The following is a 27,080-nucleotide window of genomic DNA, read 5'->3' as shown; positions in this document are numbered from 1 at the left end:
TGTAATTTTTATTTTTTTCCTAAAATATTTTCATGTAATTTTTTTCAATCGAATCTCTATTTCCTAAAATATTCACATTCATTTTCGATTAAATTAAAGAAAATTCAAAATAAATTAGTAAATTACGAAATACAAACACAAATTGAACAAAAAATTTGATGTTCATAATACAAAGAAGTTAGCATTCATAATAAAGAAAAATTAATGTTCATAATACAAAAAAGCACAAAAAAGCCATACGTGTCCTAACGAGCCTCATACGCCATTCTACATTGTGGGTCCTACAATGAGACAAAAGTGACTAAGTTTAGTACATATATATATATATGCATATCATCACTATATACTGTAATTTCAAAAACTTAAGAGTAATGAAACATATATACGTACCGCAAAAGCTAAGGATCATCATATAGTGGTCATTGTTGTGCTCGAGTCATGTCATCTATCAGCTTCCGCATTCGTTCCCCTTCTAAAACTAACGCTTCGTGATTTCTTGTCTGCTCTTCAATCTGTTGCATAGCTTGATCAAACTTAGCCTGTAATTGAAGCTCTATTATGGATTGCGGACATGACGTCATGGAACTGCTCGCACTCGTCATCTTACAAGCCTTCGGCTTAGGTCCCCAACCAAGGCCTTTTGAGTTGCCCGATCGTCTATCCAACATTGTCTCATATATCTCATCCCCAGAAAGTGGCTGATTACCCTCTAGGGTAGGCTGGGACTAGAACTTTAGCATTTTATTTGCAACCAATTTAGAAACTATCTTAGTAAGTAAAAAATATATTATATATTAAAGATGACAAATGAAAGCAGAAGTGTTGGTTGGATAACTTACATGCACATCCTCTGCAGCCTGGGACATGAACGTCCCATCTCGAACGTGTGTTTTTCGGAACAACTCCACATGATCAATCGACTTCCCTCTTTGCTCAGAGAGCTCATGCTATCGTTCTAGAAACGACTTTGACCCGCTACTATGATTATAAGGTTGCTTCTGTCTAGCAGCCTTGTTCGTCCGTGATTGTTTCTGCATGAAAACAATTATATTGTTTATTTCTTATAGTCAGTAGATGTCATTCCAAACTCTCTAGTGAGTTCCAATTAAGTTCATACATCTCTTGCATAGACACCTTATTCGTCCCTAGGCATCAACTTGAAACTTGGCAAATTCTAAAAATTGGGTCACTCCCTCTCTATACTCAAGGAAAAACTTATTCCTAAGTTTCATCTAACCCTTGTCCATTGTTTAAGTCCCTAAAACATAAATATGTTTGATTAGAAACATATTCCTCTCCTCTCCTCTCACATCCTAAACTTACTTCCCTGAATATACAATCTCTCAAAATTTTCACTAAAACTAACTTCAAACTACAGATGCTACCATAGTTGCAAGATAGCCAGCACAACCTAATTATTAATCACAAAAAATTTCAATCTTGGCATCCTACCCACTCCTTCAAACAACACTACCTTACAAGCTATTCTACTACCACCCCTTCAAACCCTCAGAAATACAAACAGATTCAAAACAAAAAAGGTTACCACAATTATAGGATAGTCATCCCAAATAAACAACAAATTAGTTATTTAAAACTACTAAAAAAAATAAATATTAGAATTGAACTAAAGGCTACCATAACTGCAGGATAGCCAAAACGAATCATAACACATATTACAGAATTTTTAATACAATAATAATCATTGCCCCTTCCTCCCTCAAATTTTCAATCGTACTCCTCACTTCAAAATTTCAATTCAACCCTCTTCAAATTTTCAATTAAACCTCCCCTTCAAAATTTCAATTCAACCCCCCTCCCCTCTAATTTTCAACCCACCCCCTTCAAATATTCAATTAAACCCCACTCCCGCTCTTTAAATTCAACCCACACGTTCAAAATTTCAATTCTCCAAATCAATTTCTCAAATATCCCCCCTTCAATCCTCATTCAAAATTCTCATTCTAAAACCAAAAATCTATTCCTAAACAATATCTTACAAGTAATTCATCATTAAAGTCCTACAACTAATTTTCAAAAACAAAAAACTAAACTAAACTAACATTTTTTTCAAATTTTGGATTTTAAACTTACCTCAACTAGAAATGTGCAGTGGCAGACAGCGGGAGAGGGACGACGGCAACCTCACAGCAGCGAGGGCAACGGCGACGACGGGCGGACGCTTCTCTTCTCTATGATTGTCGGTCGAATCGATTTCTCGTCGCTTCTCTTCTCTTTCATTTCTATTCTATGTTTCATAGAACTGAAACATCAATTTATAGGGAAACTCCCGATGCAGCACGAAAACGTCAAGAGATTCCCTTCCTTCTAACGCAGTTTCCAACAAATAACTAATGGCGTCGGGGATCTCGCCTTACTCCCGACGCTATTCCTGACGCACATAAAATGTGTCGGGCGATTCCCTTACTCCCGACGAAGTCTCCGATGCCATATAGAATGCGTTGGGAATATCTATCTGACACAATTAATGTTCGATAATTTCTGCTTGCTGGTTTCGGATGCTTGCATGCCACATCGGGATAAGTTATTATTCCCGACGTCTTTTTCGACGTCTATATCACGGCGTCGAAAAAATGGGTCTTTCCTGTCAAGAGTAAATTGGCATCGAAATAATGGGTCATTCCCGACCTTTTTTCTTCCGATGCCTTTTTTTGCATCGGGATAACCTTGATTTCTTGTAGTGAGTGTTAAGTAAACGTATACTTGACGTTTTTTTAGTGTCAAGTAATCTGACTATACTTGACAATCGATTACTTGACGCTTTTAAAAACGGCAAGTAAAGGTTTAATTGACACTAGATTAACGTCAAGTAATCCAATTTCTGTAGTAGTGAAAGCTTATTGTCACTTCAAAGGGAACGATCACACTATAACTAAGTCAAGACCCCTAGACAAGGATAGTCCAAAAGAAAAATGAAATGAAACGGATATTTAGCATAAATAAAATGAAAGGGATTTTTTTTTAAAATATAACAATTTAGTAAAATATTTACATTGTATAGAACATTTTAAAAGCCCAACAACAAGCTCAGGCCCTTTCTTTAAATGAAAAAAACCAGATCGACTCGAGAGATGGCGTGAAGTCAACCGATGTTGCTCCATTTCTGAATGACACTAGTTGACCCTTAACTTTTAACCTTTAATAGATATGCAAGCGAAAACTTAAAACATAACTTAAACACAAACTGCAGTGCAACCCTTTATATTAAACAAAATGTGCATATTTACATAGAAACAGACTCCAACTTCATTTAACCTCCACCCAAGCTTGGTACAATTAAAAGACCAACTATACATAGATTCAAAACAACAAAACACAATGATAGTAAGAGAAAACGCTTCAATAGACAGGTAGCAGTGATTCAGGCTCCGAGGACACGATCTCTACCAGGAAAGTGGAAAAACATTTTGAAGAGTATGAGCTAAACGAGCCCAGTGAGTCATAGGTTTTCAAACAACATTTCATAAACCTTTTAAACAATAAACATAAATAATAACATAAATACTTTAACTTTGGCAAACATTTATAAATAGCAAATAAAATCCTTGCTTTTCTTAAACAATAATCGTAACCAAGAATCTACTGGTGGGAGGTGGTAGAGTGAACTAAATACCCTCTTCAATCCTAGGAGATGGGCATCCCCAATCTCCATTCCTGGGAGGTAGGCGTTCCTAGCTCCAATCTTAGAGATAAGTGTTCTTACCTCAAATTTCTTGGCGCCCCATAACCTACCTTTAAGGTCTATTTGAGATATCTTGAATCAGATAAAACATGAATAAAATCATTATAATTTGAAATAGTGCTTCTAACCTTTAAAGATTCCTTTTTGCATAAAGCAAACCTTAAACATAACCATGCCTTGATAAACTTATTTTCTTACTAGTCTTAAACATTTCTCATTAATCATGCTTGAATAAATACATTGATGAAATCACATACTTTGAAAATCATTCATAAATCAGATAACTCAAACATTTAGCTCAAACAATACTTTAAATAATAGCTAAAGAACATGCTTTGAAATCACTTAATAAATTCATTTTTCACTCACAGATACAAGCTTTAGATCCTTGGTTTATAAATTTATCTAATCTCTTCTTCACTTGAAATAAGGGTAATTAAGTTCAATTAATTTCCTTTAATCATAAAAATATTCAAAAATTAGCTTAAAAATTCCAATAACCACCTAAATGGTCCAAAAACACCCCTTGACATTGACAGGTGCACTAACATGGGTGGTAAGAGCCTGGCCGCTCATGCAAGGCTTGCCCAGCATTGCCGCATGCTAAACTCTTACAGAGGCATGCAATGCGCCTTACTAGCCCCTTTGCCTGATGCCTTGCATGCTTCCTTGCGCGCAAGGATGGTTGCGTGCACCTTGCATGTTGCCTACCTTGCGCACAGGCTATGCGTCCAGCACAAGCCTAAACGCATCACTAATCTCGCTCTTTACCAACACACCCATTCATCTCGCCTAGCAAAGCTTGTCACTCGACCAACCTTCAACTTGTCTAGAAATTGATTTTTCGTTAAGAAACTTAACTTCACTTTGAAAAATCATAACTAAAAGTTCATAACTCTTTTGGAAAAACTTTATTCCATATAGTTGCATGGAATTGGTTTAACTTGTTTACCTAAAAATTCCATCTCAAAATTCTAAGAGATGTGTTATATGGCTTCCGAAAAGTGCACCTTACTCAGATTCTCTTAGGGAATGACCTTTCCTATTTTCTTCAGCTCAAACCTTATCTTCCTCACCTTAAAATTGACCAAAAGCCCCAATTTATAAACTAGACTCTATTTAGAAACTTTCAAGAGTAATTTGAGCCAAAATGCACGAGTAAAATGAGGGAAAGCTTCCTCTAAAGTTATCTATATATAATAAACCTTGCATGAACCTTTACTAACACTACCTACTTGTCGAAATGTAACTTAAGCATGCAGAGGATACCTGTTAAGTACCTGACTTGCCTAGGTCAGCCATCACTTCATCATCTCACCCAAGCTTCAATTAAACATCTAACCTTAAACAAAACGCCCGGTGCTTCCCCCATGTGCCATGTTAACCTCTTAACATGATTGCATAACCTTCCTCAGGTGCACAAGTCTCCTCACCAACTATCTAGCGGCCTAGCGTTCCTGCTTAAGCCTCTCAACACCTCAATAACCTCTAATAGACAAGCTCTTCTTGCCTAGGTGAACCATGGTCGTGTATAACACATCCTTGAAGTTTTGCTTGCCTGATGCCACATCAACAAGACTCTACCACCTACTCAAGCCCAAAATACATAATAACCTCTTTAGAGGTTATTTTCCTTTCTTTTGGTCGCCCAACACCCAACTTATAACCTTTAAATGCCTAGTCTTTAATTTATTGGTACTTAGCCAAAATTTCCTCTATTTCAAACTAAAAATCAAACTCACCTTAGCAACCTTAACTTAATTTTTCTTCTTTCCAACAACCATAATACATCCTCAAAGACCTTCCTTGAGTAAATTTCTAATCTTAACCCATTCAAAACCTGACCTTTCAAATTTCCAAAAGACTCAAGCTTTCATAGGGTTTAGAGTTTGCACAGATTTCCAAATTATAAGTCTATCTCTATCTATTTGGGATAGATAGAGATAGACCACTATCTCTGTTTATCTAGGATAGACAATGATAGTGATCTATCACTTTCTTATCCCAAACTATCACATTTGTATATCAAGTTTTTTAAAGTTCTTACTTTCCATTATATGCTTGTAGATAGATGAAGTTGAAGATGGTGAAGATGAAGATAACATTGGAACCACAAATTTAGAAACACCTAAATCACAATTGTTGGTTGAGGTTTGAATCTTTTTCAAACTATGTATCTATCACTATCTATTTGGGATAGATAGTGGTCTAGCTCTGTCTAGGATAGACGATGATAGTCCTCTATTTTTATCTAAGACATATAGAGAGATAGATAGAGATAATGGTCTGTAACTATCTACTTGAGATAAAAAATGATAGTCCTTTATCACTTTCTTATCCCACACTTGAATATAAGTTTTTTAAAATTCTTACTTTCCTTTATATACTTGCAAGCAGAAGAAATTGAAGTTCAAGAAGATGAAAATGCTGAAATAGAAGAAGAAAAAGAAAAGGAGAGGAACATAGATAGAACATTACATTGTCTATTTGAGATAAAAAAAACGAAGGAACTCTATCATTGTCTATCCAAGATAGACAAAGTAGATAGTGATAAAATTCAATTACAATTAAAAAATCTTAATGAACTTTTAAATTCAATTACTATTATGACCTTTACAATTACAATTAGAACATCTTGATGAAATTTTAAATTCACCTATAGATGTAATTCTTTGCTTTCTAGGTTTTTCAGCTTGACGTTTGACAATAAGAGGTAATGTTTTCAAGACACCATGCATCTTCAACACTACAATCCAAATAAACTCCAACAGGTCAAATACAACCATTATATGTTGCTAACAATGTTTCTTTGTAATAAAACTCAGCGACACAAAAATATGTATATAAATTAAGCATTATAAAACAACAAGAGCACATGCACATGAATTTTCCTAAAAAAAAACTCATACTTGACAAGTACATGATCCCAAGTCTAGCTTCACTATGAACTGTTTATTTCCATCCATTACCTTGTATTCAGTGTTGCTAATGGGATTAACCTAATAAATAAGATAAGTAAGAGAAAAGCAATATGTATAAATAAATATATTTTAGATAGACTGTTTTCTATGTCTATCCAAGATAGACATAGGTAGAGTTATAATTCTGTCTATCTTCTATCTGTGTATATTCGAGATAGACATAGATAGAAAGATATAGATAGAATTTTATCTATCTATCTATCTATCTATCTATTTATCTATGTCTATCTGTGTCTATTCGAGATACACAATTAGTGCTCCTCAAGCACAATCAGAGTCCACTGTAGTTGAGGGCAAAGTTGTAATTTTTTCCTCAATGTCATTTTTGCAATTATCTCCACCTTCTTCTTTTAGGTCTCAAAATCATAAAAGAAAGAGGGTGGGAAAAGAGATAGGCAGGTGTATAACACATTTAGAGAGAGTATCACACCCTGTCCTAACTGTCACTCCGTGCGACCAGATGGGGACGTGTCGTCTAGACATCCTTCGCGTACCTCTCCGCGAGATGACACGTCGAACGCCTAGTGAATGGAAAAACTTCTTTTTCTTGTCGCTTCGCAAAGTTCTTTACTTGAACCTTGGAGAATAATTAAACTTCTTCTCTTTATTAACTTTACACAAAGTTCATAAATTACAAGTATATTTCTTTTTCTTTCAAGTATGAAAATAAAACCAAGTTGTACACGCCTTTCTTCATCCACCAGGTGCTTCTCTTTGTGCTAAGATGTTCAGGAGTATAAGACTCCTTTTCTTTCTTCGTCCCTTCAGTTGCTTCTTTGAGGCGGGGTACCTAGAGGTGTAAATTCCTCCTTCCTTTCTTCACCTCGGTCGCCTAGCAACCCCAACTTAGAAGACAAGCTTCAGAGCTTCCTTTCCCTATCTCAGTTCTTCGACTCTTTTACTCTCACGGCTTGGCCTCACCAACCTAGGTGTACACTCGCCTTCTCGCTGAACTAAGTCTTAGGCGTTAAGGAGTGATGTGCTTACCAACCGTCTCTTTAAACGCGAGGTAGGAGGTCAGCACGAGTTTACATAACAACCTTGCCTTACCTTTCTTCATTTACTTGGCTTTTACGCCTGAGATCGATCTTTTACTTAGCTTCAACGCTTGACAACCTGGGGAGGAAAAATTTTAAACATAAGTCAAACGGACTTAGTGAGTTATAGGTTTGCAAAATACCTTTTGGGGAATATACAACTTCAAATATAATAGCAACAAGGTCATTTCACAAAACATAAGGTTCTCATCGCAATGAACTACAATCAATCAAACCACAATCGCAACAAGCACGATAAGTTCCACGCACTTAAGTCATCATGCAATCCAAACTTATCACCGGGACCTGGAATTCTCCTCTCGCCTGGATCTGGGATTTACATTCAATCGGCCTCACGCGACTTACCTGAGCTTTCCATCCGCGTCTTGCAATAGGTCTTATCTTTCTCACATCATACAAACATTACAATCAGCAGACAGAAAGGTTAGCTTTCCCAGCTTCCTTTTCTTTCATAAAATCACAGTAGTAACAATATCATATAAGAAACATCCACGAAAAAAATACTTCCAACGATCATCAATAGAATACATCTTTCACTTATCAAGATCACAAACACAACATTAACTATTTATGGAAACCATTCATAAAACATTTCTTCCATTGATGAGAGATTCACAAATATTTTGCTCATGAAAGTTACTCAAAACAAACATTTGTTGCAAAGATCTTTCCAAAAGATACTGGATTTATTTAAGAAGAATCACTCACAAAAATACTTAGCCTCAAATCCTTCCTTCTCTGCTTTCGACTTTCTCCTCTCGCCTACTAGTTCCCTCGACCAACCGTTCAACACTCTTTCTCTTGTAATCTATCAGAGTTATTAACATTTTCGAAAACTCCTTTTTCCTTCGGTCTTGGGCCCTATTTATAGTGTCCTTTCACATCTAAAGGTCACTCCCACGCTTTACACGTGTCACTTTATCAATTCACAGCGCCATGTAGACACTCCAAACTCGACACGTAGGCCAAATATCAGCGACAATTAGACATTCTCTTGAGACGCCAACCTTATCTCCTTGGAAAGTCAAATTCTTTAATCGTTTAACTCTCTCTATCACCTCGGGAAGCAACAAACATTTACTTTCCATAGCAAGTTGTCTAGTCATTTCAACAGGACATCTATGTCTTCGCCACACTCTTTTAAGTGTAGGTACCTCTTCCCACATTACTACGCTAAACGCCTAGCTCTTAGCATCCAACGCATGTTTCTTCCTCATCAGTTCTTCTTATCTCGTTGCTTACCTTATGCGATAGAACGTATACCCAACATTTCTCTTCATTTCACCTTTTCTCTTCTCGCATCCTTTCTCCCAGGATGTCCCATGCTTATACTTATCTTAAATAACTTTCCAGCAAGGCTTTCTTTCAACAAGATTCCTTTTTTTTTTTTTTTTTGAATCAAGGCCTCACAAAGAGAAAGTGAGATTTTATGCAAATCTAGTGAAAGAAACGTTGGGTTTTTCATCCATTGAGTGTAATTGACGTGCATAGACTCCGACTGGTTTGTTTTAGGTCGTGGACAGCGTAGGTGTTTTGGATTCGGAGCAAGTTTGGCTTCAATGAAGAAAGTGAAGAAGAAGGGTAACTTTGCAATTTGTAAAAGTACAACGTAGGCTTGAATGAGTTTTTTTTTTTTTTCTTTTTTTCTTTGTTATGGAAGGTAAATAATTTAATATTTTGTTATATATTTATAAATTAACATAAAATGAACGTGGTCCGTTCAAAACCGCCCATTAAATTGGAAAAATCCAAAAATGACGTCATTAACTAAATGCATGGAGGGCAAAATCGTCAATTTAAACTTGAAGTGGTCAAATTCGGTTAACAATCAGATGCAAAATTTAATACACAAAATTCAATTATTTAAAGCTATTTAAATTATTCAGCTGCTTCAATTCATTTTATATCATTTCAATGCTCCCCTTCTTTTTTTTTATTTCATTATAACATAATGATCTTTGCTCACCCAAAAACTAATATACATATATAGAAAAAAAAATTAATTAATTAGTGAACTACCACTCAATTCTCTTACGGACAAATCTAAGTGAATCCCAAGAGACATTGTAAGCTCATCAAGTGTAATTAAGGGTGTGTAAACTTCAAATGAGATGAAGAATCTACTGACTCAACCTCAACAAGTTTAAAAAGATAACAAAGTTAGATTATACCTCCCTTAGCCATTCTAATGCATTGGTCATACCAAATATTTAAAAAAAAAAATGAGCTAGACACTATTCGATTAAAAAAAATTCTAAATTGAAAAATAACAAAAACCATTAATCCTTTTTAAAATTAAAAATACCATTATATGTCTTTTTATACAAGGATATAACAAATACACAACAATATTTCTAATATTCTTTTTAATTTTACGAGTTAAGTTATCAAATTATGGAGGCAGAAAGTAAAAAGTTATTGAAATTTGAGAGCAAACAAGGTAACTTAGTAGCATAATCATAAGAAAAGCAATTAATATGGATTCATTAGACTAAGTGGAGATTAATAAGTGAGAATGATTCAAAGCTACCATTTTTACCACCACGAATGCATGAAGAACAAATATGCATTAAAAGAGAAATAAAGAAAACTATTTAATAGTTAAATAAAGAATATAAAGAGAATAGAAAGAATTTATGAATGTTCATGTAAATGTGGTGATAGAAACAGTTGAATATTTGTTTATAAAGAGGTAATGCAATGTTGAAGATCAAATGCAAAGTTCAAGCTTTGAGCTCTGTTTTCACCCTCAAATCTTGGACTTCAATCCCAAAACCCAGTTTCAATTTCAAGTTTCAAAGATTATTTTACATGGATGCCAATTCCAATTCCAATTCCAATTTCAATTCTTCTCCTTCGAGGACTATTTCAGTTTTCTCCACCATTCCTCTGCCTCCGAGTTCCGACGCCGTCAATGGCTCCGGCAGTTCCACTTCGTCTCGGAAACCCATCAATCTCTGGCCGGGGATGCACCATTCACCGGTCACTGCTGCTCTTTGGGATGCTAGGTCGAGTATCTTTGAGAGGTTGCTTGATCCTCCTAAAGATGCGCCACCGCAGAGCGAATTGCTTACCAAAACTCCTTCTCAGAGTCGGATTATTGTGATTTATAATTTCTCTTCTGATTTTATTCTGAGAGAGCAGTATCGTGATCCGTGGAATGAGGTCAGAATCGGAAAGTTGCTTGAAGATCTTGATGCCTTGGCTGGTACCATCTCCGTTAGAGTATGGCGCTTTCTTCTTTCTTCTTTCTTTTTTTGTTCTCTTCTTTTCTTTTTTTTTTTTTCTTTTTTTTTTCCGTGCTGAAATTGATAATGGATATGTGATGATTCTTTGAACTTAATGGCTCATTGCATGCAATTACTTAAGCCTAGTTCCTCTTTTAATTGTTCGCCCTAATTCTGTTGTTTCCCCCCTTTTGTAATCTTCATTTCCAGGATCCTTTTTGTAAAGAATTTGAGTCTTTTGGCTTGAATGAAGTTTTTCGACTCTGTGAAATGGTTTCATCTGTTATGATTTTCGCATTTCATAGAATTAAGAAGGAATTCAAATTCATTACTGTTTAGATGGGGCGGTGATGTTTGATTCATGATGAGGTAGGGATATCTCAATCATTAAATTAGAAAAAGTTAGAGATACTTTTGATGCTAATCATATGTGACAATCATTCAGCAACTTAATGGTTTAAATTTTATGTATATATGAATAAGAGCTTTAAATTGAAGTTAGGTGAGCAAGAAAATGAATTGGCCTTTGGTATTTGGTAAAGGGTTTCTGCACTATGAATCTATCAAATTACTTTCCCTTTTAAGAATTTGTTTGTCCTGGTTTCCTCTTTGACAGCACTGTTCTGATGATGATAGCACAACAAGACCACTTTTGCTAGTGACTGCTTCTGTTGACAGGATTGTTCTGAAGAAGCCAATTAGTGTTGTTGCTGATTTGAAAATAGTTGGTTCAGTCATATGGGTTGGGCGATCCTCAATTGAGGTTCAGTTAGACATGATCCAAGGCACAGAAGGTATGGATTATGAAACATGGTGAACCAATGACAATTCTTTCTGTTTAAAAATTATCGTCTTAAAACCTCTCTCATTTAAGAAATGATATTCAAATTTCCACCTGGTTCATTGGGGCGACTCTGCTTTAATGTGTTCTCTCTAAGAATAACTTACTGTGAACTTTGAGAGTATGATAAACAGTCAAACAAAAGAAAAGTGGGCAATCTTTAGTTATGTGATATCGGCATTGCAGTAAGGTAACTTAGTTGTCTTTCCAGCTTGCTAACTGTAATAATTAGTTGGAGTGCTACTGATATATAAGAGAGAGAGAGAGAACTCCAGAAAGTTAGAATTTTGATTAAAAATGAAGTCTTTTTGCTTCATGGTAATGTGTAGTTCACAATCATTGTGTCCACACTCTTCAAAAAGTCTTTTCGACTTCATCTTCCAGTCATTAGGAATTGGATTTTGACGCAAACTTTGAAGCATGAATCTTGGGCTAGTGTATATGATAAACAAAACTTTTCATTAGTTATAACTTCATTTTCTACCTCAATGATTGATTTTTCTGAAAGGTGTCGACACTACTGACTATCATAGTTGCTTAACTCATTATCATCTATTAAGGTCTGTTTACCATCCACAAACAGTTCTGAATATCCACTTCTAAGTGAAACTCAAAGAACAAGAGATGATGTTACCATCTACTTTCAAAAATGAGGCTCTTTACTGTCCTCCAAGAAGCAATAATAGAATCCTATATCACATTGTTAGTTTTCAAGAATCTCCTCTTGCTTCCGAAATAAAATTTTAGTAATAATAAGGACATGATTTTATTTTTTGGAATCCAGTTTAGAGAGATGTTTCGTGGGACATCTTCTTGCTTTGTTTCTGGTGGCAATGCCAACTACCTATTAGCTACTAAATTGATGGGAAATGACGTATTTTCATCATTAATCTTACCTTTTTAGTGCTTCTGCAGATTGCTCAAACAAGTCAGACTCAGTTGCTCTGACAGCAAACTTCATCTTTGTGGCACGCGACTCTCAGACTGGGAAAGCTGCTTTGGTTAACAGACTTTTGCCTGAGACTGAGGAAGAAAAATTACTTTTTGAGGGAGCAGAAGCCAGGAGTAACTTGAGGAAAAGGAAGAATAGAGGTGATATGTGGGGGTTGGAAAATGGGTACTTAAAAAGAATTGATGCTTTACTAGCAGAGGGAAGAATCTTCTGTGACATGCCAGCCCTGGCAGACAGAGACAGCATTCTTCTCAGGGATACTCGCCTTGAAAACTCTTTGATTTGTCAACCACAACAAAGAAACATACATGGTAGGATCTTTGGAGGGTTTCTTATGCAACGAGCATTTGAGTTGGCTTTCTCAACAGCATATGTATTTGCCGGAATGGTGCCTTACTTTTTTGAAGTTGATCACGTTGATTTCTTAAAACCTGTGAGTGCGCATCTCTGTTAACTCTTGCATAGGAATAAGGTTTCTTGGTATTAGTAGCCACTTCTTTTCTCTTCAGTAGAAAGGAAACAAATATTTCAATAGTAAACATGTTGGTTGTTTTGATGTGCAGGTGGATGTCGGTGACTTTCTACGTTTCACATCATGTGTTCTTTACACAGAAGTTGACAATCCAGATCATCCATTAATCAACATTGAAGTTGTTGCCCATGTCACTAGGCCCGAGATCAGGTCTAGCGAGGTAAAGACCCTGTACTGTATATTCTAAAATTATACAAAATATCTATGGTTCAATTGCAATTTGTCTTTGCATTCATGTTATGTTAATTTAACAGTTCTAATGTTTCGTCTTGGTCTCTAAACATGTGGGGAAATCTGTTTTGGTTCTCGTCGTTACATTTTACATAGCATCCAATACTAATTAATAATATGTATATCCCAACACAATAGCAAACCGATAACATATAGCTCAAAACACTAAGACATGTGGTGCCTCAATAGATTGTTCTGAAAATGAGGTATTATATAAGCGTAAAATTTGAACATAGCTTAGAAGTTTTAAAATAGGATTTAAACCTCTCTCTACATCTGTCACATAGACTCATAAAAAACATTTGTCCCGTAGAAATGTCCCAGACGGCAAAATTGATTTTGATAATAACTGTAAGAGTAAATATACGTGAAAATGAAGTCAAATGAGAGTTTCTAGCGTTAGTTTTGTTACTCATTGGCAATCTCTAGAAACTTGTAAGCTTACTAATTGATTGCTGATGCAGGTCTCGAACACATTCTATTTCACTTTCACTGTGCGTCCAGAGGCAAAAGCTAATGGGAAAGGATTCAGACTTCGTAATGTTGTTCCCGCAACGGAAGAAGAAGCTCGTCGTATCATTGAACGCATGGATGCCGAAAGAGATGCCAAGGGACTTGAGCAAGCAATCTGAATCAGGTCAGGCTTAGGCAGCCAACACAGTTTGTCTTCGTTTAAGAAAATCTTGTTGCATCCTTATGTTGAAAATCGGTTAAGTTGTAGAAAACTAACATTGTAGAATATTTGTGAAAGAAATTAATCCCATTCAATTAGTATGAGTGTGAGTATTGCTTGTGATCACGTTTACTTTTGGAGGGAGAAGAGCAATCAATATTTGATTATTTAATTTTTAGGAATAAACCAACCAAGACGGCAACTCTAATTCACAACCCCTTTGACCAAACACACTAACAATTTGTTGAGGCTCAACTGAGCCGCCGAGGTATGTTCCACTCCATTTATAATATTCGGGTTAAATAAACATCTTTCGCTCAAAATATATTTCACTCTGAATAAGGTTGAACTAAAATAATAAGAAGAAGAAAAAGAAAAATAAATATCAATTTGTACTCTAAGGTTAAATTAATTTAGATCTTTAACTTCGGTAAAACAGAACAACCACTAAAACTTATAATTATATCAATTAAGCTCTTAAATTTTTATAAATAAATCAATTTAGACTTGTAGTAAAATTTGTCTTTTAGAATCAACAATGTATTTACCTTGGTTATCTATTCTATAATACTGATATTTAAATTAGTCTACATATATTTGAGAATTAATGCATTAGTAAATTACTCATCTAGTATAAGTTCGTAGATTTCAATTCACGAAGGATGAGACTCAAAGAGGTACTATCTTTAAATAGCATGTCAAGGATCCTACGTTGAAAAATTGGATAGATTTTCACCATTATCGTTGAATACATAAGTTACTTCGCCCCATATTTTTATAATGGTTACCTGGATAAACAACTTCTATAAGGTGTAACTAGGTAAGAACTTATCCTTAAACATCTTCAAATGCCTCGATTAATGAATTCGGTAGGGATTGAAGTGTTGGATATTGTTCCAATTTTGTGAAAGAGTGAAAAAAGTAGATTAATTCAATATATGTGAATTTAATTGATTGTTACTTGATCCAATTTGTTGTCTAATGTCAAAACATTTAAATTGGATTGAGACATTAAAATGGATAATGTTTCACTACAAATTTAACACACATATCAAAATTATGATAGGTGATGTTTGAATTTGTCACTCACTAGAGTTATGTTTGAAATTTGTTTCAATTTGTAGTTATACGTCACAAAATGAAAAAGTGTGTTAGAAAATGGGTTGAACCTAGAAAGGGGTTTGGTTAGGTTCAGCACCACCAAATTACCAAATTTGAGATAAGTCTAGGGGATGCAAGGCAATGGAAGGGGGAGGATAATCCACAAACCCTAACTCAGGCCTTTTGAGTGTTATGGATGAATTTTGACTTAACTAAATTCTTAGGATTAGGTAAAAGAGAAGATATAAGCCGAATTTACATAGACTAAGGAAATATTCATCTCATCCTTTGCTTAAAAAATGAGAAGATAAACTTATCTCAATTCTCCTCTTTAAATATATCATTTTAGTTTCATGAAAGGCATACTTCTCGATTTCTTTATTATAAAGTTCTCATAGACTTTGGCATCGAAAAACCATTTTTCTTTGTTTTGCAAGCTCCTCCTCTCTAAATTATAAAGTTATCATTGTCATGTTATGATTAAGCTTGTTATCTCTTGTCTAAACTTGGCACCAACGAATTCTAACCAATTGTGTAAATTGACAAAATTATTCAAGTTTGAGATTTAAATTGATAAATTTAAAGGATTAAGATTAAAATTGATACAATATGTCAAGTTTGAGTTTTAAATTGATGAAATGAAGAGGGCGCTTGACCCACAATTTGTTTTGGGGGGAATGAGTTATTATAACTTACTCATTGTTTGTGTTTCTCATCATAATAGTTGAAGTTCTCAATTCTTATAATCTACGATTAGCTATCTGAACACAATTTGAAAACACTATTTATCTATAATGTTTACTATTTTATTATCATCATCTCTCATTTTTATAATTTAGACTTAAATAGTTTATACATAAATACAAACTATTATAACTATGACATATAACCCACTTACTACGATAACTAATGATTATAATAACAAACTCTAAATTTACTCAAGCGCCTAAGTTTTAGAAGATTTACAAAATGATTTTTTATATTTAACTTTAGGAAATTTTATTTTTTATTTTATTTTATTTCTGAGGTGAGTTCAATGAGTTCAAGATAAAAATCATTATTTTAAATAATAAAACTTCTTAAAATATTTAAAAATATAATAAAATATTATAATATATATGTTATAGAGCACGATATTATTATTTGTGTTTATCATGATATAAATAAACGCATATGGTTGCTTATGGTAGTCCATCGTAAATAAACAACAATATTTTATAAATATTTTAACTCATTTTGATATATTTGAAAATAACCCTAAAAAAAGATTTTTTTTTTTTTTTTTAAATTGATCAAAAACATATACTTCTTCCAATACAACAAAATAAACTAAAATATTTATAAAATACAACGATTTATCTAAAATGAATGATAATAGATTAATATAAACTATTATATTTGGATATCATTTTAGACCATATATAATGATTTATCATTATAAACATGTATAATGGTCTATCTTTTATGTCATATTATTTTTTTATATTTGTAAATATTTTCTCAACATTTATATATATATATATATATATATATATATATATATATATATATATTTGAACGAGCACAAAGCATGTAGTTCTTTCAAACAAGAAAAGAAAAAAAGATACATTGTTTTAAACGACGAGTCGGAACTCTTGTGGAGCTTGTGTGGTTCGTTCTTGAAGAAACCGGCGAGAGGCCAAAATGTTGAGAACTCGATTGTTTTGGTTCAGTATTGGATTCGCGACTACAGCTGCTTCCATTTCGCAATTCGTCTGGAGAGACCTATTGGCTCATCGATCTGCTCTTTTATCTGATGCAAGTTTTTTTTTTCACCCTTCAAATTTTCGCCTTATTTCCTTTTCCATAAAGCTTTTCTGATCGTTAATTTTTCTTTTCCCTCTCTTGATACAGATGGAGCGGAATTTTGATGCCCTGGAAGCTAGAATCTCAAATCTCGAATCCGTTCGAAACCGGAATTCGATTTCATCTGCTGAGGTATTTCTCTTATTGTGTTACTCGTGGAGCTTGAACGTAAATACAGAGCTGTTGGTTTTTATGTGCAATGTGCTTATATCTTGTGTTGATGCAAAATTGAGACGGAAAAAAGAGTCTGACTTTCAACCATGGTATATTTATTTTATTTTTTGTTTAGAGGGTGAAATGTGACTTGCAAAATAAAGGGAAATCTGTAAACTGGTGTAGTTCTTGCCACGCACTCCAGTGCTTAAGTTAAGACTGAAAAGGGTAGAAGCTCTAGGATTTGAGAGTGAGAATTCCTTACTCGAAGCTATAATGATCTAGTTATTAATAGATCACTTAGTTTATCCTCCATAGAGTTCTGAAGTTACGTTAAAATAACTCTTTATCTTCTCGAGTTGGGGCGCGGCGGACGTATCGGCCATTTTCCTAGGGCCAAGTTCGAGCACCTTCCTAAAGGCCTATTTTGGTCCTAGCACGATGTCATTGGGTCAGCTCATGCCTGCATATGCCTCGTTAGGCATTTTGTTAGGCTCGGTCAAGCACATCACCTTGGGCCAATGGTCATAGGGTGCTACCGTTGATAAGAATCATGTTAATGTCCTTGGCTCCGTTGGTTATGTTCTTGTTTTATGTCGATGGTACTCTTTGATTCAAAATCAACCATAACACTTTGTTCTAATTGTTTTTACGTGGGTCAATTATTCTTCAACAATTTTCACGAACTGAACTTTACCACATTTGGTTATGCTCAACTCTGCGGATTTTAAATTTTGTGTAGGAAATCCCATTTGGGGGGGATAAAAGCAACCAGTTTCATTGAGAAAATAGGTAGGAAGTCTCTATGGTCTAAACCTATTCCCTTGAAACCCTCTTGCTATGTGCATTAGCTCTCACCCATTATTAGGTGAATCCATGGTGGTTTGATTATTAAGTATACTGTGATAGTTAATCAATTTTAGTAATCCAATTACTTTCATGAACATAAATGGGATAGATAGGAAATATTTTTGGTAACTGGATAAACTTGTATTGCTTGCAAACATGATTTGATGTCTTCCAAAATTGGGCAGAGATAAGGATCAGTAATATCTATTTGTCTCGGCCTTCTTATTATAATATATCAGCTCTCTCTTTGGTAGTTCGCTAACGTTTATCATGGGGGGAGCTGTAATTTCAAAATTTCAGAAGGATTTTTAGACAATTTGAATAACTGATAAAGCATGAATGTAGAGATAAAACATAACACCAAATCATTGAGGCAATGTTCCTATATCACCATTTAATCCTCTTTAAGCTATTGAGACCTTTTCAATTGCTGAAGGGCGTGCTATTGTTGATTAAAGTTTCATGAATGTTAGTGAACTTTTAAAGAATCAAGTCAGATTTGGCTCAAAGTGGTTCCTAGAATATAACGGAGAAAGGAGGACAAAATGAGTCTCTGTGGAATTAAGGGGGAAACAACCAAAATTGATGTTGAACTACTGTCAAAGATAGAGACTCATTCATTGGCAGTGAAATGTCGAGATCTTTTTTCTTTGCCGGTGGTTAAGATGATGCTTGTTTTAAATTAATAGCATGAGCACTCGACGTGTTGAAATAATGTGGCTAGAAGAAAGTTAATCGATGTTGAATTTTATGAGCTTATTGAGCTATTAAAGTAAAGTTATTAAAAGAATACACACGCATGTTGGGGCTGTAAATTATGAGATATTGAGAAAATATGATAGTTACACCTTTTGGTTCTTTCTTGATGAATTCAAGGGTGTACTTTTAAACTCAAATCGATGACTACTTGGCTTGTACCAGCTTTGTAGCTTCCTTGTGGGAATCATGTGTTTTATTGGGATTAAGACTAAGAGGGTATGCCAAGCTTTTGAGCGTGTATATGATATTACTAGGTCCTAACTAATCAATGGAAGAAAGGGAAATATGCTTGAAGTTAGAAAACAGAAATCTTTTGTTGGCTATACCCTACTGCTATTAGCTATACTAAGGCTTAACAAGGAGTTTGTGGTTGAAATTCACATGACAAAGGATAAGTAGCGGTTTAATGCAGGATAACTGACCGCTTTCAATTCAAATTCCTACTAATCAAGTTAGACATAAGACTATCTACATGAAAAATTTGATGACGTACGGATATGGAGTTTTTTTATTTGCTGGGGAGAGTTTTGACTTTCGATCGAAAAGGTTTGTGTATCTCCTAGTTGAAGATAATGTCTGTTACTTTTGGATCATTGAATACTCAATTCTATTATGAATGAGATCCTAAAATTTTTGTTACTGATATTCTGTAAAGCATTCCCCATATATATTCTCCTTTGTTGTTCTTCATTCACATGCATTTTTTGCAATATCTTTAGTCTTGCTTTTATACAATTTAGTCTTGTGTTCCGTTAACGGGTTATTGCATTCTTTGCAAGGTCTTTAGTCTTGCAATATCTTTAGTCTTGGTTGAATTCTTTTGCGATCATTTTTGTTTCTGTTCCACTAAGTCAGTCCGAGACAGACTGTAGTCTTTTTCTCACGGCATTTTCTCTTTTCATATAGCAGGCCAATGACTGATTGTTGGTGGAGCTCGTTATTTAGGTATGAGTTGGCTTGAATTATAATTTAAATTCATAAACTGTTTCATACTATGATTGACAGTAAGATTTATTGCACAGCAGTAATGAGATTGTGATGCATCCTGAATTTTTTTCAACTAATAAATGAAGCTCGAGTGTTTCTACATGTAAATCGTTAATAAACTTTTGATTACATCAATAAGAAACACAATCAAATCAAGATATTTACTCAGTGCTGGGGAGTATAAGAACCAGTGTTTCACTTGTGAAAAAAATCAAATCAAGGGTGCCTCAACCCCTCCATGTCTCCCTTATTTTGTTTGATGAAATTAAGGACACCCCACACATAAAACCTACCCATAACTTTCTTTCACTTTTCTAGTGTGTGCCTAAGAAAAATATCCTCTAGCCTCGTGTCTTTCCTGAAAGGGCTACGGTGTGTTAGTTGCCTTACATTTTAAGAAATACTAATTAGAACATTGACTTCCCAATTCCAGCCTTCTAATTTTGCTGAGTTCATGATTGTATGACTCCTAGTTGGGGAATGATAGGATTACTAGTATAGTTATTGGAAGGGGCATATTTAGTAATTAGCTATAAGTTTGTTTCGGCTTTTAATTATAATAGAGGGAGTGAGTTGGGAGCAAGGTGTGGATCATTTTGGTAAGATTTCCATGGTGGGAATTTAGGGAGATGGATAGCCCTCTCAAAAGGCTATGTTATTGTAATTTCTTCATTGATGTTACAATATATATTTTTATAATTTAAGGGGTGTTTGACGCACTGAGTGTAGTTAAATTGAGTCGGTAATAATTGTTTATGGAGTTAAAGCATCTGTGTTTGGAATGTAGAGTAGAGTTGAAAAGTGGAGTCAAGTTAGTTTGGAAAGTATGTGTTAGTAGTGCCGAGTTGAGTTGGAATGAGTTAGAATGAGTTGATAATAACCAACCCAACAATTAAGGGTGTGTTTGAAATACAAGTCATTTTAGAAAAAATCAAAGTATTTTGCAACCACCTAAAATACCTTTTAAAGCGTATTTAAAATTGCAATTTTGGTCAAAAGAGTTTAAATGAAAATTAATTTTTTGAAGAACACTTTTTTCATAATTCAATTGAAACGGACTTTAAGTTGATGGCGAAACATTAAGTTCATAAATTTAGCAATTGTGGTCAAACACATGCTTGAGTGCTCTTGTTGAAATTCTATCAGATTTATCCATGTTTCATCTATCATCGACATGCCTTGCAATTTGGTTTCAGGCCATTCCCATGATGGCAAGCATTTGTTCTGTTTTTGCTTAACATTTTGTATTTTCCTTCTCTCTTACCTATGTCCTCAGTTTAGCACACAGAGGGGAAGCAATCTCATGAGGTGTTATTGTTGGTGGGATTTTGTACCAATATTTATGCAGGATGAAACCCCATGCAAAAGTTGTAACTCTTTTCTTTTCTTCCCTTTTCTTTTCTTCCCTCAATAAAAATGGAGAATTTTGTATAAAAAAAGTGAACTGAACACAATTATCCTATTTGAATCCTTTGAAACAATCCTTTGTTTCTCAGTAAGACAAGGGAGGCTTAGCAAGTTTCTCACTGTTGAGTTGAATTTAATATCACTCTTGTCATTATCAATTCTCAAATTGAGGATGTATATTTCACCTTTTTTAAAAAAAAATTACATACAAAGCAGCACATGCCATTGAGATTTGGTCACCGCTCTCATATAGTAAAAGAGATGAAAAAGAAAAACTTTTTGCAGTTCTAAATGCCAGAACAGATTTATTGTAGTTTTTTTTATCGTTGGAATGATAATTACCCTTGGAACTTTCAATTTGATTTCATAGTTTGTTGACTGTTGGGATCAAATCGAAAAAGACCAAGGGTTGAAACTTTGATTGCGTAGGTGTGGACGATGGCCGAGTAGAAACGTCAAATAAAGTAGTGTATTTTTTTATTAAAAGCATAATAAACATTGAAATCCTTTTAATGTTAGACCTAAACTGGTTATGAAGGGTGTAATACGATGAAGTCAAGATGTTTTCAGAAAGAAATACTCGGATACCAAAGAACTTTGGTGATCATCTTCTTCCATCTCTTAGAGAAATTTAACAAATTAAACCCAACAAACAAACTGTAAGACACTAATTGATCGTACAAAATGCATTACTAACAATACGTGTTCGATTGAATTAAATTAAAAATTTCAGTCTGTAAATTTCGCATGGTTTGTACGCCTTCCAAAAGGTAAAATATTAGAAATATAACACATTACTGATTTATACATATCCCAGCAGAGAAATAACATTAACAGTATGTGTTATGTTCAAGAGAGATTAATTAAGCACTTTTTTTCTCGACTTTAATTAAGCACTTAGATATTGCCCGCTTGAATCAGCGAAGTCGAAAATCCTGGCTTCAGGCTCATATGCTGGCAAGCTCACATATTTGGGACATGAAGATCTAGAAGAGACAATCACATTCTGTGAGTGAGTCTCAGCACAGTCACGAGGCTGCAATAAAAGAGAACATTTGAGGAACCCTAAATATATCCAACAAACATCAATGAGATCTCGCTTAGTTAAGAAAGAAGCTTAATATAAGATGTAAATTACAATTAGTAGATGTAAATTGGAATCTTCTGTTGCATGGAACCTTAAACTTTCTATTTCGTTTAAGATTGGATGAATTTTAAAAGGTACTATTAAAGAAAATTTTGAATTGAATATTCAGAATGTTATGGAATAAAAGATTGGAAGTTTAATGCTTCAAGACTTTATTAGACAATAACACTTTTGAAAGCCAAATAGACACATTTTAAAAGTTTAGAGGCTAAACTTGTAATTTAAGATTAATACCAATACAATAATCATTAAGCATCGACACAGGGAAATGTTCAAATTCCTGTCCAATTCAGTTTTAAGGCTTTCACGCAGTTCTTTCAGTTAAGGAATTAAATTTGGAACCTAATTCGCAAATGAAAGAACATACCTTGAAGTCCTTGTAGAAACATAAATGAAGTTCCTTCACTGCACCCTTTCTACATTCTAATGAAGGGGTGGCACGAAAAGCATTCTGAATTGCTGAAATGATTCCTCCAAGAGGATATTTCTCAGTATTTGAAGGTACATATCCAGCATCATTCAGAACTTTCTGTGATATAAGATGTTCATCAGTAACCAAACCGATTCCAAGGTAAACAAATATAATAAAGTAGTTTTAAAAACACTACCAAAATAAAAAAAGGAAACAATGGGTAGAAGTGTTTATAAGCTTTTGAAAGTTATCAAACGGCCTAATTATTTCAATTTCCATATATCATATATTTCAGAAGTCGAATAATTAAATTTTAATCTCTGAGTTCAATAATGGAGCATTGACCTTTGGAATGGTATGAGCCTGAGGTTCCTAATTCACGCGGCTATGACCCCATAGTTTATGTTCTTGCGTCCTATTAACCTAAGAAACCCCATATATTCATCTGATTGTTCTCAATTCATTAAATTATTCTCTGCACTCTAGTACGCCATTAACCAAAAAATAGCAGCTATACCACAGCTTAAACAATCTAGAAAACTTATTTGAAATGAAACTTATTTGAAAACCGATATACAAAGGGAAGTAATCAGTAACATATAACATTTATCAAATAAGAGAAATAAAACCCACAATAGCAAACCAAAGTGGAACTAAACAGCAAGCAGCCTAGTCTGATCTATTGATTTTAGAGCCAATGTAGAAGGGTAACATCATTCCAGAACTTACTGTGACATTATATTTGAAATAGACGTTGAGAGTAGTTAAAAAGTAATTGTATTCATCACGAGCTACTGGATATGAACAGGTTCCATGCTTCTCTGCAAGTCATAGAAATAAGATATGAGAAGACAAGCATGGGAAATACATTAGATATGCTTTGCTTCTAACATTGACATCAAAACAATAATCTGAGCATATCAAATTATTTCTTGTGTCTTAAAATGTAGTAAGTTACCAAAAAGACACATTGTCACAAACTCACATCCAATCAAGGACAAACTCTATGCAGATAATGAAAGCCAACATCAAAGTTGATAAGCATTGGCCATAAGGTATATGATAGAAAAATAAATTTTTGTATGGGATATAAATTGTGCAATGCATAGAACACATATGGCCGTGATATGAAAGCCTCTAGAAATAAATATTTTTTTATGGGATATCATTGTGCTATGCATAGAACATATATGGCCATGAAGTGAAGATATCATCGTGCTATGCATAGAACATATATGGCTATGAAGTGAACACCTTTAGAAATGAATATACTCGTCCACTATTGTGATAAATTAATATTTTAGAGTGCAAAAGTGAAATCTAGAGAGCTTCCCTTTGCCAATCAGAAAAATTCAATAAAAGAAGTAAAGTTTCAGCGTCAATGTATTATAGAATTAAAAATTATAGTCTCCGAGTGAGAGAAGCCAAGGATTATTACCCCACTACCAAATGCAGTAGCCAATTCAGTCACCACAGGAACAAGAACCGGGGGGAAAAAAGAACCATCAGTTAAAACATGGGTATCATAAGTGCAAATTTACACCAAATATGTCTTGTATAAGTGATGGTCACCTCATGAGCCCAAAATGATCCCTTCGAACCATGGCAAGTCGAAGGTGAACTACAACTCAAAGATGGCCAATATTTCTTCAGGGGATCAAGTAAAGTACGAATCTGCAAGATTAAAAGATGCAAGATGTTACAAAAATGACTTATCACAAACAATGTATCAATTACAAGAACAAATTAAACAGCACAATGATCAATATAAAACTAACAGTAACATATGAAAATCAGGCAGAAATTTTTTTGTTTTAGCTCTTCAACTTGCACTAATGCTTTACCATAAGATACATGGGTTTCTTGGTTCAAGCTTTTGAGGATGAGCCTAGCATGGTTGCAACTATTTAAACATTTGAAGAAATAGGGCTACCCAGATCCAATTTTTGTACAGATAATATATCTTCGGATATCAACAGCCTAATTTTAATAACATACCTCCTTCTCATCAAAAATTTTTCCATTGCAACATGCAGGCCATGTTCCATCATTGTAATCAGGCCATAACCCATCTATCACACAAGCAAGAGACTATAAGTTGTGAGGTCTATATACATCAAACTATTTTAACTGATATCAGTACATGAGCATGCACAACTTTATTTTATTCATGAAATATTGAATCATTTACAGAAACGTCAATTTGGTTATAGAGCTTATCAAATATCTCGTTGTAGGGCATTGCACCACTAGAAAAATGTCTTCAGCTTCTTCAAAAATCACATGTTTACTGCTTGTTTCACTCTCTGTCAAATGTAATATATCATAAATTGAAAAATATTTTGAAAATGAGAATGATTGAGATGCATGAAGATATTAAAATCATGTGTATTCTTAAAATGTATTGTCGTCGTATCTATATATCTCCATTCCGTATCAAGTTGTTTGTGCTTAGTCTGGAATTGTGAAAGCAATGCAATCATATCTTCAACTTACGAATAGTAAAGTCAGCAAAAGCACCAGATCTACCAAAGAAGAGATAAAACGAATGTAAGTTTATGAACAATGAAAAAGAACATCCATAGAATTTAGAACGCTCAAGAAAATATGAAAACAAGTTACAACAGATAGACAAAAACTTTAAATTCTTATTCTATCAATGTTCTCTAACAACCTTTTTCTCAGCTACTTTTTTTTGTCATCTCTGTTATTCCTTCAACGCTGAACTGCCCAATTGCCTAATGGCAATAACATGAAATGTAGATGTTGGTGCAAAAAGATGCTCAAATTTAAATCCATGAAAGGTTATTGGACAGCTACTATAACTTAAATGTATTTAACAGCCTTACATTCAATAAACAACTAGAGAGAGTTTTATTACATTCAATAAAGAGGAACCTGGAAGAAGCCTAATTAAATATAGAGTGAAAAGGATATCCTAACAGACTGAAAGAGGCAAACCCTGTTGTTCATACATAAAGCCATCAATTCAAAAATGAGGCACTAATCATTTTCTTTTCTAGTACAAAAAGTTGAAGGTCCAGCATCTCTCCTATAGAAGAAGTCTTCCAAAATTAATAGATGACACAAAAGGTACACTATAAACTAGGGAAATTGTGGGTGACCAATCTAGGATATCTAAAGGGTGTCGCATACTTTCCCAAGATATGAAAATCAGGTATATCAGTACTTTTTGACATTTCACTTTGATTCCCTATCACCCACCAAAATCATATCCAACAACTGAGCGAAAAGAAGGCGGAAGTTACGAAGATGCATAATACACAAACTACGTAATTTCTACCTCTTTTTCACATCAAGCAACAAATTTTACAGCAAATAACAACTAAACAGAATCCTAAAACAAAAGGGAAGGATGAATTAAGCATTATTCTAAAGGGGGTAAATCTAATATCTAAATGGTAGGAAAAATAGAAGAGGCAATCACCGATTGCAACATGCGTTGGAGGAACAACAATGGCGAGTGCTCTTGCAGATAGTACCAGGCCATTGTAGCGCCAATTTGAAGTAATCGAATTCTCTCTGCTCTCGACCGTCCTTGGTCTGGAAAATTACGGCACCTGAAGCATGATTCAAGGTATTTGATGCAAGAAATATGGTGAATTGAAGAAGAAATATGATGGGAATGGCGGAGAGAGAGAGCATGGTGATCCGTAAATTGCTCCACCCCCCAACACAACGACAACTCTATGGAGACCAAAAATGCTAAATTTATTTATACAATACAACTAGCAAAAGCAACAATCACTATATTTGTTTCGAACTTTTGAGGGTATAATACTCTTTTTAACTTTAAAGTTCAAAACTATTTTAATTTATGAATCTTTTCAAAAATATAACAAAACGGCAACGCGCGATTAATCGCCTATGTGCACCCGACTAATGTTAATAAACGATTATTAGACGACATCGTGTAAAATAATATACAATTGATACACGATCTTGTAAATTACCAAAGATATAAACGATAAAAAATAAACGTTAAATGATAACAAAATATTTTAGATATAAATGATCGTGTAAATTAATTTTAACGATTATCTCATATTTACGTTTGATAATGTTTGAAAATATAAACGATAATCATACACGATGCTTTACATTACCATATATATAAATGATAAGGTAATAAACAGTAAAAGATAACGAAAAAGTTTAAGTATACACGATCATGTAGAGAAGTTTCAACGATCGTTTATAT

The 27,080-nt window shown here is 34.2% G+C and overlaps 3 protein-coding genes across 11 annotated transcripts; 2 read left to right on the top strand and 1 right to left on the bottom strand.

Annotated features, from left to right (window-relative positions):
• The first annotated feature begins 10,383 nt into the window (after nt 1–10,383).
• On the top strand, nt 10,384–14,958 carry LOC103489713 (acyl-coenzyme A thioesterase 2, chloroplastic). Of its 2 annotated transcripts, XM_008448997.3 has the most exons (6): nt 10,387–10,967; nt 11,586–11,763; nt 12,726–13,195; nt 13,326–13,454; nt 13,990–14,162; nt 14,378–14,958. In XM_008448997.3, the coding sequence occupies exons 1-5, from the start codon at nt 10,443–10,445 to the stop codon at nt 14,155–14,157; spliced, it is 1,470 nt and encodes a 489-aa protein (XP_008447219.1). In that variant the 5' UTR covers nt 10,387–10,442; the 3' UTR covers nt 14,158–14,162; nt 14,378–14,958. The 2 variants fall into 2 exon arrangements, with proteins under 2 accessions (XP_008447218.1, XP_008447219.1); XM_008448996.3 differs by lacking the exon at nt 14,378–14,958 and having other exon boundaries at nt 10,384–10,967; nt 13,990–14,299.
• A 1,895-nt stretch (nt 14,959–16,853) lies between these two features.
• On the top strand, nt 16,854–21,436 carry LOC103489712 (uncharacterized). Of its 8 annotated transcripts, none has more exons than XM_008448989.2 (5): nt 16,864–17,096; nt 17,193–17,276; nt 18,040–18,089; nt 19,815–19,850; nt 21,174–21,436. In XM_008448989.2, the coding sequence occupies exons 1-3, from the start codon at nt 16,983–16,985 to the stop codon at nt 18,079–18,081; spliced, it is 240 nt and encodes a 79-aa protein (XP_008447211.1). In that variant the 5' UTR covers nt 16,864–16,982; the 3' UTR covers nt 18,082–18,089; nt 19,815–19,850; nt 21,174–21,436. The 8 variants fall into 8 exon arrangements, with proteins under 8 accessions (XP_008447216.1, XP_008447214.1, XP_008447211.1 ...); XM_008448987.2 differs by having other exon boundaries at nt 21,169–21,436; XM_008448991.2 differs by having other exon boundaries at nt 19,812–19,850.
• Nucleotides 21,437–21,988: 552 nt separating this feature from the next.
• On the bottom strand, nt 21,989–26,591 carry LOC103489711 (ribonuclease 2-like). The gene is made up of 8 exons (XM_008448986.3): nt 26,307–26,591; nt 25,355–25,383; nt 24,857–24,930; nt 24,431–24,532; nt 24,297–24,300; nt 23,588–23,679; nt 22,814–22,975; nt 21,989–22,335 (listed from the first exon to the last, which is right to left on the bottom strand). Exons 1-8 carry the CDS (start codon nt 26,522–26,524, stop codon nt 22,189–22,191), a joined length of 828 nt encoding a protein of 275 aa, XP_008447208.1. The 5' UTR covers nt 26,525–26,591; the 3' UTR covers nt 21,989–22,188.
• Nucleotides 26,592–27,080: the final 489 nt, after the last annotated feature.

Source organism: Cucumis melo, chromosome 1 (genome assembly GCF_025177605.1).
Source record: "Cucumis melo cultivar AY chromosome 1, USDA_Cmelo_AY_1.0, whole genome shotgun sequence".
Classification (NCBI taxonomy): domain Eukaryota; kingdom Viridiplantae; phylum Streptophyta; class Magnoliopsida; order Cucurbitales; family Cucurbitaceae; genus Cucumis; species Cucumis melo.
The sequence above is the reverse complement of the archived record's forward strand: the minus strand, read 5'-3'. Positions and strand labels throughout refer to the sequence as shown.